The sequence below is a fragment of the Pseudophryne corroboree genome, chromosome 1 (genome assembly GCF_028390025.1).
Source record: "Pseudophryne corroboree isolate aPseCor3 chromosome 1, aPseCor3.hap2, whole genome shotgun sequence".
Lineage (NCBI taxonomy): Eukaryota > Metazoa > Chordata > Amphibia > Anura > Myobatrachidae > Pseudophryne > Pseudophryne corroboree.
The window spans coordinates 811,287,885-811,306,672 of record NC_086444.1 but is presented as its reverse complement, the minus strand read 5'-3'; the positions used below and the strand labels follow the sequence as shown (position 1 = coordinate 811,306,672).

The following is an 18,788-nucleotide window of genomic DNA, read 5'->3' as shown; positions in this document are numbered from 1 at the left end:
AGGTCACCTGGTGTGCACTGGCTCCTCCCACTATGACCCTCCTCCAAGCCTCAGTTAGGACACTGTGCCCGGACGAGCTGACATAATAAGGAAGGATTTTGAATCCCGGGTAAGACTCATACCAGCCACACCAATCACACCGTATAACTCGTGATACTATACCCAGTTTAACAGTATGAAGACAACTGAGCCTCTCAACAGATGGCTCAACAATAACCCTTTAGTTAACAATAACTATGTACAAGTATTGCAGACAATCCGCACTTGGGATGGGCGCCCAGCATCCACTACGGACTACGAGAAATAGATTTACCGGTGAGTAAAATCTTATTTTCTCTGACGTCCTAGTGGATGCTGGGAACTCCGAAAGGACCATGGGGATTATACCAAAGCTCCCAAACGGGCGGGAGAGTGCGGATGACTCTGCAGCACCGAATGAGAGAACTCAAGGTCCTCCTCAGCCAGGGTATCAAATTTGTAGAATTTTGCAAACGTGTTTGCCCCTGACCAAGTAGCAGCTCGGCAAAGTTGTAAAGCCGAAACCCCTCGGGCAGCCGCCCAAGATGAGCCCACCTTCCTTGTGGAATGGGCTTTTACTGATTTAGGATGCGGCAGTCCAGCCGCAGAATGCGCCAGCTGAATTGTGCTACAAATCCAGCGAGCAATAGTCTGCTTAGAAGCAGGAGCACCCAGTTTGTTGGGTGCATACAGGATAAATAGCGAGTCAGTTTTCCTGACTCTAGCCGTCCTGGAAACATAAATTTTCAAGGCCCTGACTACGTCCAGTAACTTGGAATCCTCCAAGTCCCTAGTAGCCGCAGGCACCACAATAGGTTGGTTCAAGTGAAAAGCTGATACCACCTTAGGGAGAAACTGGGGACGAGTCCTCAATTCCGCCCTATCCATTCAGATAAGGGCTTTTACATGACAAAGCTGCCAATTCTGACACACGCCTGGCTGAAGCCAAGGCCAAAAACATGACCACTTTCCACATGAGATATTTTAGATCCACGGTTTTAAGAGGCTCAAACCAATGTGATTTTAAGAAACTCAACACCACGTTGAGATCCCAAGGTGCCACTGGAGGCACAAACGGGGGCTGAATATGCAGCACTCCTTTCACAAACGTCTGAACTTCAGGTAGTGAAGCTAGTTCTTTCTGGAAGAAAATCGACAGAGCCGAGATCTGTACCTTAATGGAGCCTAATTTCAGGCCCATAGTCACTCCTGCTTGTAGGAAATGCAGAAATCGACCTAGTTGAAATTCCTCTGTTGGGGCCTTTTTGGCCTCACACCAAGCAACATATTTCCGCCATATGCGGTGATAATGCTTTGCAGTTACATCTTTCCTGGCTTTAATCAGCGTAGGAATGACTTCCTCCGGAATGCCCTTTTCCGTCAGGATCCGGCGTTCAACCGCCATGCCGTCAAACGCAGCCGCGGTAAGTCTTGGAACAGACAGGGCCCCTGCTGTAGCAGGTCTTGTCTGAGCGGCAGAGACCACGGGTCCTCTGAGATCATCTCTTGAAGTTCCGGGTACCACGCTCGTCTTGGCCAATCCGGAACCACGAGAATTGTGTTTACACCTCGCTTTCTTATTATTCTCAATACCTTTGGTATGAGAGGTAGAGGAGGGAACACATAAACTGACTGGTACACCCACGGTGTCACTAGAGCGTCCACAGCTATTGCCTGAGGGTCTCTTGACCTGGCGCAATACCTCTCTAGTTTTTTGTTTAGGCGGGACGCCATCATGTCCACCTGTGGACGACCCCACTGATTTACAATCATTTGGAAGACTTCTGGATGAAGTCCCCACTCTCCCGGGTGGAGGTCGTGCCTGCTGAGAAAGTCTGCTTCCCAGTTGTCCACTCCCGGGATGAACACTGCTGACAGTGCTAGTACATGATTTTCCGCCCATCGGAGAATCCTTGTGGCTTCTGCCATTGCCATCCTGCTTCTTGTGCCGCCCTGTCGATTCACATGGGCGACTGCCGTGATGTTGTCTGACTGGATCAGCACCGGCTGGTGTAGGAGCAGGGATTTTGCTTGACTTAGGGCATTGTAAATGGCCCTTAGTTCCAGAATATTTATGTGAAGGGAAGTCTCCTGACTTGACCATAGTCCTTGGAAGTTTCTTCCCTTTGTGACTGCCCCCCAGCCTCGTAGGCTGGCATCCGTGGTCACCAGGACCCAGTCCTGTATGCTGAATCTGCGGCCCTCCAAAAGATGAGCACTCTGCAGCCACCACAGAAGAGACACCCTGGTTCTTGGGGACAGGGTTATCAAGCGATGCATCTGAAGATGCGATCCGGACCACTTGTCCAACAGGTCCCACTGAAAAATCCTGGCATGGAACCTGCCGAATGGAATTGCTTCGTAAGAAGCTACCATCTTTCTCAGGACCCGCGTGCAGTGATGCACCGATACCTGTTTTGGTTTTAGGAGGTCTCTGACTAGAGAAAACAACTCCCTGGCTTTCTCCTCCGGGAGAAACACTTTTTTCTGGACTGTGTCCAGAATCATTCCCAGGAACATTAGACGTGTCGTCGGGACCAGCTGTGACTTTGGGATATTCAGAATCCAGCCGTGCTGGCGCAGCACTTCCTGAGATAGTGCTACTCCCACTAACAACTGTTCCTTGGATCGTGCCTTTATTAGGAGATCGTCCAAGTATGGGATAATTAAAACTCCCTTTTTTCGAAGGAGTATCATCATTTCCGCCATAACCTTGGTAAATACCCTCGGTGCCGTGGAGAGTCCAAACGGCAGCGTCTGGAATTGGTAATGGCAATCCTGTACCACAAATCTGAGGTACTCCTGGTGAGGATGGTAAATGGGGATATGCAGGTAAGCATCCTTGATGTCCAGGGATACCATGTAATCCCCCTCCTCCAGGCTTGCAATAACCGCCCTGAGCGATTCCATCTTGAACTTGAATTTTTTTATGTATGTGTTCAAGGATTTCAAATTTAAAATGGGTCTCACCGAACCGTCCGGTTTCGGCACCACAAATAGTGTGGAATAGTAACCCCGGCCTTGTTGAAGTAGGGGTACCTTGATTATCACCTGCTGGGAATACAGCTTGTGAATCGCTGCTAGCACCGCCTCCCTGTCTGAGGGAGCATCCATGTGCCTTTTGGAATCTGCATCTCCAGTCCACTGGCGAGTCCATAAGCATCTTCTAGCAGAGATGGACAATGCACTTATTTTAGATGCCAGCCGGCAGACTTCCCTCTGTGCATCTCTCATATATAAGACTGAGTCTTTGATATGGTCAATTGTTAGCAGAATCGTGTCTCTGTCTAGTGTGTCAATATTTTCTGACAGTTTATCCGACCACGCAGCGGCAGCACTGCACATCCATGCTGACGCAATAGCTGGTCTAAGTATAATGCCTGAGTGTGTATATACAGACTTCAGGATCGCCTCCTGCTTTCTATCAGCAGGTTCCTTAAGGGCGGCCGTATCCTGAGACGGTAGTGCCACCTTTTTAGATAAACGTGTGAGCGCTTTATCCACTCTAGGAGGTGTTTCCCAACGTAACCTATCCTCTGGCGGGAAAGGGAACGCCATTAGTACCTTCTTAGGAATTACCAATTTCTTATCAGGGGAAGCCCACGCTTCTTCACACACTTCATTTAATTCATCTGACGGGGGAAAAACTACAGGTAGTTTTTTCTCCCCAAACATAATACCCTTTTTTGTGGTACCTGGATGTAAATCAGAGATATTTAACACCTCTTTCATTGCCTCAATCATGCAGTGAATGGCCTTCATGGGCATTAAATTTGACTCCTCGTCGTCGACACTGGTGTCAGTATCCGTGTCGACATCTACTTGTGCCATCTGAGATAGCGGGCGTTTCAGAGCCCCTGATGACTTTTGAGACACCTGGACAGGCACGAGCTGAGAACTCGGCTGTCCCGCAGTCGGCATGTCGTCAAATTTCTTATGTAATGAGTATACGTGCACTCATTTCTTTCCATAGGCACATCCACTCAGGTGTCTGCCCCCCAGGGGGTGACATCCCTTCTAAAGGCATCTGCTCCGCCTCCACCTCATTATCCTCATCAAACATGTCGACACAGCCGTACCGACACACTCCACACACACAGGGAATGCTCAATATAGAGGACAGGACCCACAAAAGCCCTTTGGGGGGACAGAGTGAGAGTATGCCAGCACACACCAGAGCGCTATATAAGGCAGGGACTAACTGAGTTATGTCCCTTATAGCTGCTTTTTAATATAAACTATATACTGCGCCCCCTCTCTCTTTTTTACCCTTTTCTGTAGAGTAGTCTGCAGGGGAGAGCCAGGGAGCTTCCTTCCAGCGGAACCGTGAGGGAAAAATGGCGCCCAGTGTGCTGAGGGAGATAGCTCCGCCCCTTTTCCGCGGCCTATTCTCCCGCTTTTTTCTGGATTCTGGCAGGGGTATTTACCTCATATATAGCCCCTGGGGCTATATATTGAGGTATTTTTGCCAGCCAAGGTGTTTTTATTGCTGCCTCAGGGTGCCCCCCCCCAGCGCCCTGCACCCTCAGTGACCGGAGTGTGAAGTGTGAGAGGAGCAATGGCGCACAGCTGCAGTGCTGTGCGCTACCTTGGTGAAGACTGATGTCTTCATGCCGCCGATTTTCCGGACCATCTTCTAGCTTCTGGCTCTGTAAGGGGGACGGCGGCGCGGCTCCGGGACCGAACATCAAGGCTGGGCCTGCGGTCGATCCCTCTGGAGCTAATGGTGTCCAGTAGCCTAAGAAGCCCAATCCGGCTGCAAGCAGGCGAGTTCGCTTCTTCTCCCCTTAGTCCCTCGCTGCAGTTAGCCTGTTGCCAGCAGGTCTCACTGAAAATAATAAACCTAAGACTATCTTTCTTCTAAGAGCTCAGGAGAGCCCCTAGTGTGCATCCAACCTCGGCTGGGCACAAAATCTAACTGAGGCTTGGAGGAGGGTCATAGTGGGAGGAGCCAGTGCACACCAGGTAGTCCTAAATCTTTCTAGAGTGCCCAGCCTCCTTCGGAGCCCGCTATTCCCCATGGTCCTTTCGGAGTTCCCAGCATCCACTAGGACGTTAGAGAAATACAATTACTCTGTCATAAAAAGTGCAGGTTACAATACATACTTCTATATTTCTCAACACTGATACAAAGGAAATAAGGTGGGGGCATGGCTTGGAGTAGCTAGGAACAGGCAGCAATTTATCAGCTTTCCCGCAGAAATCCTGAAATATATCCTAAAAGTCGCTGTTTCTCCCCCCCCCGAATTACATTTCATTGTGAGGTATCCGCTCTCGTTTATAGGTTTTGTTGGGGGCTGCATGTTCGTGGTTTCCCTGCACGCTTTCTGAAGATTGGTGCGGCCAGCCCGTCCTATACACAGAGACCTGGTGCTCCTGCCTCTGGCTCCCGCGGCTGTTTTGTTGAGTGGTGCTTACCTGCTGTTGTGTCCCGTCCTTCGGCTGTGTCTCGTGGGATCCTGCATCCAGCTCCTGTTGGTGCCTCCTCCGGTGATCGATTGTTTGTTCCAATATCTGCGGCGTGTGTAACGCCGGACACCGCCATTTTGCTGTTGGTTACCTCCCTGGCAGTCTTCAGGTCATCTCCATTGGTTTCCTGTCAGTGAACTTTGGTGGTGTGCTAACCGCCATCTTGCCGCTGGGCGTCCTTTTCAGCTGGTGCTCCGGTATTCTCGCTGATTTGAAGCTCCTGTATTGGCGGAAATTTCCTCTCAGTGCATCTGACAGTGGGGTGCGACTCCTTGCAGTTCAAAGTCCTGGTGGTGGCTACTACATTTATCCTTTATTTATTATCCTTTATTTATATGGCACCACAAGGGTCTGCAGCGCCCAATTACAGAGTACATAAAATAGGATTTTAAAACCTACCGGTAAATCCTTTTCTCCTAGTCCGTAGAGGATGCTGGGGACTCCAAAAGGACCATGGGGTATAGACGGGATCCGCAGGAGACATGGGCACACTAAAAGACTTTGACTGGGCGTGAATTGGCTCCTCCCTCTATGCCCCTCCTCCAGACATCAGTTATAGGAACTGAGCCCAGGGGAGACGTACATTTAGAGGAAAAGGATTTTTGTTACACTAAGGGCGAGATACATACCAGCTCACACCACAAACACACTGTACAACTGGATTAGCAGGAATACCAGGTAACAGTATGAACTAACAACAGCAACAAGCTGAACATAACTGATACACAACCTTCGTTTAACCGAAAACAACAAGTATCAATACAACTGCAAGTAACAGTCCGCACTGGGATGGGCGTCCAGCATCCTCTACGGACTAGGAGAAAAGGATTTACCGGTAGGTTTTAAAATCCTATTTTCTCTTACGTCCTAGAGGATGCTGGGGACTCCAAAAGTACCATGGGATCTATACCAAAGCTCCAGACCGGGCGGGAGAGTGCGGACGACTCTGCAGCACCGATTGAGCAAACATGAGGTCCTCCTCAGCCAGGGTATCAAACTTATAGACCACGTAGCTGCTCGGCAAAGTGGAAGTGCCGAGACCCCTCGGGCAGCCGCCCAAGATGAGCCCACCTTCCTGGTAGAATGGGCCTTTACTGACTTCGGCAACGGCAACCCAGCCGAAGAATGAGCGTGCTGAATCGTATTACAAATCCAGCGTGCAATAGTCTGCTTGGAAGCAGGATTTCCAATCTTGTTGGAAGTATACAGGACAAACAGAGCTTCCGTTTTCCTAACAAGAGCCGTTCTGGCGACATAAATTTTCAAAGCTCTTACGACATCAAGAGATTTTGGGACTGCCCCAGCATCCGTAGCCACAGGTACCACAATAGGTTGATTTATGTGAAACGAAGAAACCACCTTCATCGCTCTATCCACATGAAAAATCAAATATGGGCTTTTGTGAGACAAAGCCGCCAATTCTGACACTCGTCTGGCAGACGCCAAGGCCAAAAGCATGACCACTTTCTAAGTGAGAAACTTTAACTCAACCTTTCGCAAAGACATAAGAAACTGTAACACCACTTCAAGATCCCACGGTGCCACAAATGGAAGATGGATATGCAGCACTCCCTTCACGAAAGTCTGAACCTCAGGAAGGGCGGCCAATTCTTTTTGAAAGAAAATAGATAAAGCCGAAATCTGCACTTTGATGGAACCCAATTTCAGGCCTGCATCCACGCCTGCCTGCAAAAAATGGAGGAAACGACCCAAGTGAAATTCCTCAGCAGGAGCTGTTTTGGTTTCACACCACGACACATATTTTCTCCAAATACGGTGATAATGTTTTGCCGTGACTTCCTTTCTAGCCTTAAGGAGAGTGGGGATGACTTTCCCGGGAATACCTTTACGAGCTAGGATTTGGCGCTCAACCTCCACGCCGTCAAACGCCTCCGCGGTAAGTCTGGAAACACGCATGGCCCCTGCAGTAACAGGTCCTCTCTTAGAGGAAGCGGCCAAGGATCTTCTATGAGCAATTCCTGAAGATCCGGATACAAGGCCCTCCGTGGCCAATCTGAAACGACGAGTATTGCCTGAACCCTTGTTCGTCTTATGATCCTCAGCACTCTTGGAATGAGAGGAAGTGGGGGGAACACATACACCGACTGAAACACCCACGGAGTTACCAGGGCGTCCACTGCACTGGCTTTGGGGTCTCTTGACCTGGAACAATACCTCGGAAGCTTCTTGTTGAGGCGAGATGCCATCATGTCTATTTGAGGAATTTCCCAACGCCTTGTCACCTCTGCAAACACCTCTGGATGAAGGGCCCACTCTCCTGGATGGAGATCGTGTCTGCTGAGAAAGTCTGCTTCCCAGTTGTCCACGCCCGGAAGGAAAACTGCTGACAGAGCGCTCACGTGCTGTTCCGCCCAGCTCTTTGTTCCGCCCTGGCGGTTTACGTACGCCACTGCTGTTAGACAAGATTCCTGGCTTGACCATTTTCCCTGGAAACTTCTTCCTTGTGTGATTGCACCCCAGCCTTGGAGACTTGCATCTGTGGTCAGCAGGACCCAATCCTGGATTCCGAATCTGCGTCCCTCTAGAAGGCGAGAACTTTGCAGCCACCACGGGAGAGAAATTCTGGTCCTGGAAGATAGACTTATTTTCCAGTGCATGTGCAGGTGAGACCCGGACCCCACTGAAACACCCGGGCATGAAACCTGCCAAACGGAATGGCTTCGTAAGCCGCAACCATCTTTCCCTAGCACTCGAGTGCACTGATGAATCGACACTCTTGCCAGTTTCAGAATCTCCTTGACCATGGTCTGGATTTCCAGAGCTTTTTCCGCTGGAAGAAACACCGTAGTTCCGTGTCTAGGATAATTCCCAAGAAGGGCAGCCGAGTTGTCGGAATCAACTGAGACTTTGGCAAATTGAGAATCCAACCATGATGTTGCAGAGCCGTCAGGGAGAGTTCCACGCTTCTTAGCAACTGCTCTTTTGATCTCGCCTTTATCAGGAGATCATCCAAGTACGGGATAATTGTGACACCCTGCTTGCGTAGGAGTACCATCATTTCCGCCATCACCTTGATGAAGACCCTCGGGGCCGTGGAAAGCCCAAACGGCAACGTCTGAAATTGGTAATGACAATCCTGCACCGCAAATCTTAGGAAGGTTTGATGAGGAGGATATATCGGGACGTGTAAGTAGGCATCCTTTATGTCGACTGACGCCATAAAATCCCCCCCTTCTAAGCTGGAAATCACAGGTCGAAGAGATTCCATCTTGAACTTGAAAGTTTTCTAGTATGGATTGAGGGATTTTAGGTTCAGAATCGGTCTGACTGAGCCATCCGGCTTCGGTACGACAAAGAGGCTCGAATAGAACCCTTCCCCCCGTTGGGACGGGGGAACCAGGACAATGACCCTCTGTTGACACAGCTTTTGTATCGCAGCGTTTACTACTTCTCTTTCTGGAAGAGAAACTGGCAAGGCCGATTTTAAAAAGCGGCGTGGGGGCATCTCCTGAAACTCCAGTTTGTACCCTTGGGACACTATGTCTAAGACCTAAGGATCCAGGGCCGATTGAAACCAGACCTGACTGAAGATTCAGAGACGGCCCCCCACGGCACGGACTCCCGTAGGGGAGCCCCAGCGTCATGCGGTGGACTTGGCAGAGGCGGGGGAGGACTTTTGGTCCTGGGCGCCAGACACAGCAGGCGACCTTTTTCCCCTTCCTCTACCTTTTGAAGCGAGGAAGGATGAACCCCTTCCTTTTTTGTATTTACTAGGCCGAAAGGACTGCATCTGAGAATGGGGCGCCTTTTTCTGTTGTGCGGGAACATAAGGAAGAAAAGATGACTTACCCGCAGTAGCGGTAGACACCAGGTCAGCAAGGCCGTCACCAAACAAGATACTACCTTGGAGTCGGCATCAGCATTCCATTGATGAATCCACAGAGCCCTCCTGGCCGAGACCGCCATGGCATTGGCCCTTGATCCCAAGAGGCCAATATCCCTCGCCGCATCCTTTAGGTAATCTGCAGCGTCCTTGATATAACCAAGAGTCAAAAGAATGTTACCCTTATCAAGGGTATCCATATCAGAAGCTAAATTATCAGCCCACTTAGCAATAGCACTACTCACCCACGCCGACACCACTGCAGGCCTGAGTAGTGCACCAGTAGTAACGAAAATGGCCTTCAATGTCGTCTCCTGCTTGCGATCCGCCGGATCCTTGAGGGCAGCCGTGTCAGGAGACGGAAGCGCCACCTTCTTGGACAGTTGGGACAGAGCCTTGTCCACGTTGGGTGACGACTCCCATTTCTCCCTGTTGTCAGAGGGGAAAGGATATGCCATAAAAATTCTCTTGGGAATCTGCCACCTTTTGTCAGGCGACTCCCAAGCCTTTTCACAAAGAGCGTTCAGTTCATGAGAGAGGGGAAACTTCACCTCAGGCTTTTTCCCTTATACAAACAAACCCTTGTATCTGGAGCAGGAATCAGAGTCTGTGTCGGTATCTGTATCTGCCATCTGGGTAAATTAACGTTTTTGTGACCCTGAGGGGGTCTGTACCTCCATGTTTGAGTCTGAGAATCAGATTTATCCAGCCTCTTAGACAACAATGCCACATTTGCATTCAATGTTCTCAACATATTTACCCAATCAGCAGTCGGCTGTGCCGACAGAGTCATTCCCAAATCTTTCTCCGCGCCCCCAGTAACTTCCTCCTGGGAGGAACACTCAGCCTCAGACATGTCGACACGCAGTACCGACACACCCACACTCACACCGGCCAAAAAGGGGACAGACCCACAGGGAAGCCTGTAGAGAGAACACAGAGGGAGTATGCCAGCTCACACCCCAGCGCCCATATACTACTAAAGAAATAATATATGATGGCTGCGCTTTAATTCTTTATAGTGTACATGTATAGCACCAAATTGTTGGTGCCCGCCCCCCGTTTTGCTCCCCAGATACTTGTAAGGAGAGTGGAGGTCCGGGCCAGCGTCCCTGCAGTGGTTGTGAAGAGATAAAATGGCGCTGGTGAGGTGTGCGGCTAAGCCCCACCCCTTCCCGGCGCGCTGTAGTCCCGCTTAAATTTGAATTTTTTTATACTGGCGGGGGTCTGGTACACGGAGCTTGGGCACCGAATATGCCTCTTTCGCCAGTTAAAAGACCCTCAGTAACTTGCTGCCCAGGGTGCTCCCCCCCAGCGCCCTGTAAGTGCTTTTGGTGTGTGGGAGCATGGAACGCAGCGCGACCGCTGCGCTGTACCTCCGTTACTGAAGTATTCTGCCGTCACTGAAGTCTTCTGTTCTTCTAATACTCACCCGGCTTCTTACTTCTGGCTTCTGTGAGGGGGGTGACGGCGCGGCTCCGGGAACAAGCAGCTAGGCGCACCAAGTGATCGAACCCTCTGGAGCTAATGGTGTCCAGTAGCCTAAGAAGCAGAGCCCTTAACTCAGAAAAAGTAGGTCTGACTTCTCTCCCCTCACTCCCACGAAGCAGGGAGCCTGTAGCCAGCAGGTCTCCCTGAAAATAAAAAAGTCTAACATAAAGTCTTTCCAGAGAAACTCAGTAGAGCTCCCCAAGTGTGTGTCCAGTCACTCCTGGGCACAGAATCTAACTAAGGTCTGGAGGGGGGGCATAGAGGGAGGAGCCAGTTCACACCCAGTCAAAGTCTTTTAGTGTGCCCATGTCTCCTGCGGATCCCGTCTATACCCCATGGTCCTTTTGGAGTCCCCAGCATCCTCTAGGACGTAAGAGAAATAATCAAACAGGAAAACAGCAACTTACAGTTGATGACAGCATAGGACAAGTACAGGGTAAATAAACATAGCTACATCAGCAGATGACACTGGAATAAGTATCAGGTGGCAGAAGACTGCTGGATTTGGTACAGTTGAAGATTATTAAAGTAAGACAAAGGATAACCACATGAGGGAAGAGGGCCCTGCTCGTGAGAGCTTACAATCTATAGGTGTTATATATAGGTCTATACATAAAGTTCCTGTTGGCAAGCTCTGTCTGGTGGTGTATTTGCTGTCACCATTTTGCTGCTGATCTTCTCACTGCTGTGCTGGAACACTTTTGTTGTTAGCTGAACATCTTACAGATGGCTAGTCCCTTGCAGCAAATTCTCCAGGCTATTACTGCCTCCACTCAGAGGCTTCTCATTAAGATTGAAGACATGGTGGCTGCTTCCTCAAGTGCTGTAGCTGATATATGCAGTTCTCTTACGAATAAGCTACTTCTGGATATATCCTGTCCAATGGCTATGCTTACTCCTGAGATTGAAATCTTCTCAGTTTCTTGGCATCTTGATCCTATTGTCACATTTTCTCAAGGTACGTTCCACATTTCTGTTGCCAAGGTTGAGGCTCCCGGATATATTATACAAGTACTCTATGGGGGTCATTCCAACCTGATCGCTCGCTAGCTATTTTTTGTAGCGCTGCGATCAGGTCAAAACTCTGCAAAACTGCGCATGCACCACAATGCACAGGCGCGTCGTACGGGTACAAAGCGGATTGGTGCTAGGCGATGGATTTAACGAAGAATCCATTCGCACAGCCGATCGCAAGAAGACTGACAGGAAGGTGGTGTTTATGCATGTCAACTGACCGTTTTCAGGGAGTGGTTGGAAAAATGCAGACGTGTCCAAGTGTTTGCAGGGCGGGTGTCTGACGTCAATTCCGGGACCGGACAGGCTGAAGTGATCGCAGCGGCTGAATAAGATCTGAGCTACCCAGAAACTGCACAAACTGTTTTTGTACCGCTCGGCTGCACAAGCATTCGCACACTTGCAAAGCAAAAATACACTCCCTCATAGGCGGCGACTATCTGATCGCAGCGCTGCAAAATATAGCTAGCGCGCGATCAACCTGGAATGACCCCCTATGTACTTTTCTCTGTGCTACTGGGAGAAACCGGGATCTATTGTTTAGGCACTTCACTGTCTTCTCTGTGTGTCCTTGGATGAACGGAGACAGGATGGTTTCTACAAGGTCACAAGAGGCTGAAGCTTGGCCGGATTAATATTATTAAGCCCATACTTTTGCTTTAATGTTTGGACACTTTATATACTATTTGTTTGTTATATCCAGGTACTCTCCTTTTATTTTATATTTATCTTTATTTGTGTCATATATATCACTATACTGACAAATATTACTGTATGTGTGGGAGGAACTCCATATCCTTGTAATGCGGGAGAGCTGGGCTTAGCCTAGCTAAGGGTTATTAGTCTATTGCCCTTGTCAGTTATATGGTTAACTATCCATTATTTGGGTGGGGTGGGGAGTTTGGGCAATTAGTGTAGTTAGAGAGGATGGGAAGTTTAGGGATCCAAGTATGCCTAGGTTGGGGTTAGGTCATACAGGGTGGGGGGTTCTGGGGAGGTTTTTTTTTTTTGGGGGGGGGGGTATTTCTGTAATATTCCTATTTGGGTGTGTGTGGGTCTGTAATATTTAAGTATGTGGGTAATATATTTGGGGTTTATAGTGGCAGGGTATTTTGTTTTCTGCAATCCTTTGTATCTCCGGTTATGCGAGCACGAATGGCGCCTTCGGGTTCTTGCAAGATTTTACCTATACATTGTGGGGTACTATGTATATCCCAGATCCTGTGGTATGCCCTCCACGATTATATACTATTGTATGTTATTTTCTTCTGTATGCCTTTTGATTTTCCATGCCTGCCACAATTCTTTTCCTCAATTTTTTATTTTATTTCTTTTTTTGTGGGGTGTATTTTGCAAAAAACAATAACAACTATTGAATTTAACAAAGGAAATAAGGTGATGATGGCCTTAGCAAGTTTTATATATATATATATATATATATATATATATATATATATATATATATAGCTACATCTATAGATAGATAGATAGATAGATAGATAGATAGATAGATAGATAGATAGATAGACAGCTTAAAAAGTGAAAGCAAACATTTAATGTAGGTGTAAATTTGTTTTTAGCACAGCTGTAAAACAATGTAAACATACAGGCACTGGACAGAGTCTCTGCATGTTTCCATAGCAATCAGTCCCATAGCACATGCATACTGCTTTTCAACTTGCAGAGGAATATATGAAATTGAAACAGTTTTTTTTTAATGATTTTAAAAGTTCTTACGTTTCTAAGCTGGCACAGGGACAACTTCACTGTTGTATCATCAAGGAGGGAACTTCTGTCTCTACCCTGACCAAAGCTTTCTCCATCTTCCAACAGGAGGCTATATTACAAAGATGTGTTATAAAATAAGGAAAGCAATGCACCTTCACCTTACAAGACTCTGTGTAAGCAGTACAGCACATCTAGTACAGGTGATATCCCCCTTGTGGCGTACAGGGGTATTAATTCTGTTGCATATAAAACAAAGTGGTTCAAATTCAGAACATGGGATACACTACCATTAGAGCTACTGAAGCGCAGCAGTGGTGACTGTCTGGGATACTCCAGCATCATGTGTGAATGGAGCCGAATGGTGTCTGCTTGACAGTCCTCGCTGTGGGAAAGGAGGATTGGGAAATCCAACATATTGTAAATTCTCGATTCCCCAAGTCCAACCAAAAGATTATTATGATCACCATGCCAGGGATTTTTAACATTTATTTCTTTAACATCGATTTTTACCAATTGGTGTTTTTGATCGACAATTGGCATATCAGATTATCACCATCAGAATGGGGAATAAGCCCGTAGATGTATGTTTCCCATTAGCTGAATTCTAGTAAACAATAAGGACTGAGACGGCGCTTTGGAAACTACTATTACTACTACTACACAAATGTTATTATTATCAATATTTACACTCACTTTGGTAATGTGCAAACTGGTGGTTTGGATCTAATAATTCCTTTACTGATCAATTCTTTTTCCAAATCTCCTCCCGCCAAGCACCAGAGATGGTAGACTTCCTCAATGGATCTTTCTGAGAGGAAGTCGCTACCTTCATCTAAAATGATGGAATGACAGATAACAGGTGTTCATTCTCCAAATTTACTTGTGTATAACCATGTAATATTTGTGGTGTATAAAGTGTCTCCAAACTACTGATCCCCATCCCCCAAATAGCCACAGTACCTTTACACAGAAGACTAATGTCTTCAGGCAGAAAGAGGTCAGCACATCTCAATGCAGAGGAGAACAGGCTAACAGGTTGGCGGAAGGGAGTGTATGTGGGAGATATTTCACAGAACACACTGTCTGCAAGCAAATCCGCAGCTGTGGGCCTACAAAGAATACACACATTAGTATAGAAGCACTAGGACACAAAAAACATGCGTGTCTGGTCTAGTTTACCCTCTAACTACAACATCCCAGCAGGGCCTGTTGTGGGTAGTAGGGATCCCAAGTCAGACTTCCTCTACTGGGAGTGTGTGGGTGGGGGAAAGGGGAGACTCAATTTAGTGCAATGGCTGCAAGTGTTCTGTAACAGCACTATTGTGCTATGTATAGTGGAGTGGAGCCAAACATTGTGGAGGCACATTGTGCTGAATTAAATTCCCACTCCCCTGACACCTGGGTTGGGGGTTCAAGGAATTACAACATGTCAAAAACTCTTGATTCACCAATTAAAAAAACAAAACAATTTGCGGGATTGGCGAGTAGGGATTATTTAACGTGCTGTTTATTTTTTGGATTCCCCAATGGATTGCCAAACACAGATGTCTATCGAGCTGCGGTTTGATCAGCAGATTGGATCGGTGTCAGGGAATCGCCCGCCTGATGTATAGCTTGCATTACAGTTGTAACATTACACAGTGTGTTTATTTTTACACAATGGATGTAACTACTTAATATTAGGGTCTCAGTGCTGTTACTGTCAGCACTGCCCTGTATCTTACTGCTCACCTTTTTGATGGATGGTACGTGAGACATTTACTCAATAATGTTAGAACATTTCCTGGGAGACCCTGCAAAAACAGACATTCAGCTGTACACATAGAACATAAGAGATAGTCTACACAGTTATATAAATAATAAACCAGCTCAGGAAATCACCATATCAGCCAATGGTATCACTTCAAATGTCTATTCACATAACATGTTATTTAATATTATCAGGTTCTGAGAAACATTGTGAAAGGTAACACCTCAGTATATCCCATCAGTTGTCAGTCAGGATAGTTTTCTGCGATATCCAAGCTAATATAAAATTTGTGTTTTTTCAAATGTGAAACTTTTGCTAATATTCAGCAAACAACAGCAACTTCACAGCACTACGATATTGTATTATTTCTTAGTGAGGGTGGTAATCTGTGCAGTATCATTACAAGTCATTCACTGATCCATGCTGTAGCACTAAACAGATGTAACAGGCATTTATACACAGTGATGACAGCTACAGAAAAAGGATAAATTCAATTCCATTCCTGTTACGGATGATTTGAAATGCTCCCTGCTAGAATTGATGAAATGGGAATCTTGCAGACTCCACAGCACCACCTAGAGGGAATAGCGCTAAAAGACATTTTTAAAAAATGCACGTCAGTGGCTGTAACAGCAATTTCCTGGGAATAGCAAAGCGATTCACACACCTTTATCACTTCCACACATCCATGTTCTTCAGCGAGCACGGTCACAATGTCATCAACACAGCCTGAGGGAACAGAATAACAAGAAAATGAGGACTGAGATGAACATACAAACACTTGCCACCGCACAAAAATAGCGAGCTGGGAATTACATGGTGGGGGTTGGAAAGCCAAATACCTCAGGAATGGAAATCTACAAGTAGCAAAACAAATGTATGCTTAAATGATTCCTGCTCTGCCTCTACCAGGTAGCCATAATATCAATGGTTAAATGTCAACCAGCCATGCTCATAGTAAGTACCATGTCCAATAAACATCAATAATGATGATGGCACCATCCTTGCAGTGACTGCGCACAGACCAATGAAATTGCAATGTCTGTTACCAAGTCTAAAAATAACCTAATAAAATAGTACAAGTGCTACAATATATGTGCTGTCAGAAATCAGCTTCCAGCACCTTGGCAAAATGAACCCTTCTAAAATCCGATATGGGGCTGCTGTAGCTTATAGCACCATTGTTCTTTGTAACATTGTTTTTTTTTTTTGTTTTTTTAAATCAACTACATGAATCTTTTAATCTGTCCTCCCTCTGCTTCATTATTTGGATGAAGCAGAGATAGATGTTTGAAAGTAGGTAATTCCATTTCTTAGTTGAGATGTCACTGCAATACTCAGAGCCAGGGTCGCAGCTACCATAGGTGCAGGGAGTGCAGTTGCTATGGGGCCCAGAGATGAGAGGGCATCACCTTCCCTGTCATATGTGTTAAATACATTTTTCACCATTAGGTGGTACATAGGGGCCCTTGTTTGTGGTCTAAAATATATTTAGTTATCTCTATGGACCTCCTCAATTGTAATGTGATATAAAATGATCTGGAGGGCATTATATTGTTATATAATATGAACTGGGGCACTGTAATGTGGCACAATATGAAGTGGAGGCACTATAGTATGGACTGGGGATACTGTATATAAGGTGAATTGTGTACTGGCAGCCCTACAATGTGACATAATGTGAACTAGGGCATTATTATGGTTCATAAAATAAACTAGGGCAGTACTATAAGGCACTATTATGGGTCTTAAAATTAACAACGCTGCGGAGAGGTGTCTCTCTAGAAGCAGTCCAACAGGGGCCCCTTCAAAACATTGTTATGGGGCCCACAAAGTTCTGTCTACGCCCCTGCTCAGAGCCATCATACCAAAGTGGATGATGCAAAAAGGATGAAGGACAGTGGAGCACATTCTCCCTGCCATCACCCAATGATGTGCTTTCTTACCTGCATCCACAGATTATGTACTTTCTGTGGATCTTATAATGACCTTGATTGGATTGAAACATGTGTATGGTCTTCAGACAGCATTAGAGATGGGTAGGAGGTAGAGCAAGGCTGCTATAATATAATAATGTTCTTCTTACTCAGAGAAGTATACAAAGTGTGAGTACACTATTTATGGCCATATAACTCAGGCAGGAGAGGATTAGGTTTTGTATATACCCAATGTGAGAATAAGCTTCAGCTTCTCCGATATGTCCAGTCTCTGAAATAGCTTTCTTCCCTGTGAAAAGAGGAATGAGAATGACAATGGCACTATAAGATATGCTATCAAAATGAATGAAATAAATGCTGGAAACTACAGATGTGTCATTATACACCTAGCCTAATATGCACTGCGGCGCATGACCCCCATCCCCCCCCTCCCCACACTCCCCCTTCCCGAAGTGAGTGAGCCAGGCCGAGCTGTGTACCATCTTTTTTGCTCAAGTGTGCATCTTAATCACAATGTGATGCGCAAAACCACTTCACAAGACTACAGCGATAATGTGAAACTTGTATATCTGTGTGCAGCTGAATCAGACTCTGTATATGAAGCACAATGGAACTTGGCGAGCAAAAAGGCCACAGCTGCTGCATCACAGAACTTTGTATACCGCTTCAGACTCAGTCGCACACAGATGTACAGGTGTCGTCGCATATCAAATTAATCAATGCAGTTTCGTGAAGTAATTCCGTGGACGCACATTGCAATTAAGACAAAGTTTTGAGTGAAAAAGAGGCAAAAAAGATGCTTGGCGAAAGCAGACTCGTGCCAAGAAGGGATGTCTGACACAACTGCAGCAATAGTGTATGAGGACACATCTGTAGGTCATCACAACATAAATACAGGTTGAGTATCCCTTATCCAAAATGCTTGGGACCAGAGGTATTTTGGATATCGGATTTTTCCGTATTTTGGAATAATTGCATACCATAATGAGATATCATGGTGATGGACCCAAGTCTAAGCACAGAATGCATTTATGTTTCATATACACCCTATACACACAGCCTGAATGTCATTTTAGCCAATATTTTTTTAAACTTTGTGCATTAAACAAAGTGTATATACATTCACACAATTCATTTATGTTTCATATACACCTTATACACACAGCCTGAAGATCATTTAATACAATATTTTTAATAACTTTGTGTATTAAACAATGTTTGTGTACATTGAGCCATCAGAAAACAAAGGTTTCACTATCTCAGTCTCACTCAAAAAAGTCCGTATTTTGGAATATTTGGATATGGGATACCCAACCTGTATATCCATATGCATTTATGTCAGTATATAGATGATCAGCCACTTCAAATTTAGTATTGGGTGGAGTTCAGTATGTTAAAATGAAACTCTGAGCTTTACCTAATTCTGATGCATCATTTGCCCAACCTTCTGGGTACCTTCTGATGCCTCCACCAGCCACAGGATGCTCGTAATAGTTCCGCTTGCAGTGGTAATGTCTACGTTTCAGTGCCTCCAGTA

At 46.4% G+C, this 18,788-nt stretch overlaps 1 protein-coding gene across 3 annotated transcripts in view; it reads right to left on the bottom strand.

Annotated features, from left to right (window-relative positions):
- Positions 1-18,788, bottom strand: part of TBCK (TBC1 domain containing kinase) — a 733,906-nt gene that overhangs the window by 562,264 nt on the left and 152,854 nt on the right. For all 3 annotated transcript variants that reach the window (XM_063919248.1, XM_063919252.1, XM_063919243.1), the window contains exons 7-12: positions 17,480-17,540; positions 15,982-16,043; positions 15,296-15,357; positions 14,525-14,673; positions 14,258-14,396; positions 13,574-13,673 (exon numbers count right to left, since the gene is read on the bottom strand). In XM_063919248.1, the coding sequence (XP_063775318.1) occupies positions 13,574-13,673; positions 14,258-14,396; positions 14,525-14,673; positions 15,296-15,357; positions 15,982-16,043; positions 17,480-17,540 (573 nt within the window). The remainder of the gene's footprint in view (positions 1-13,573; positions 13,674-14,257; positions 14,397-14,524; positions 14,674-15,295; positions 15,358-15,981; positions 16,044-17,479; positions 17,541-18,788) is intronic.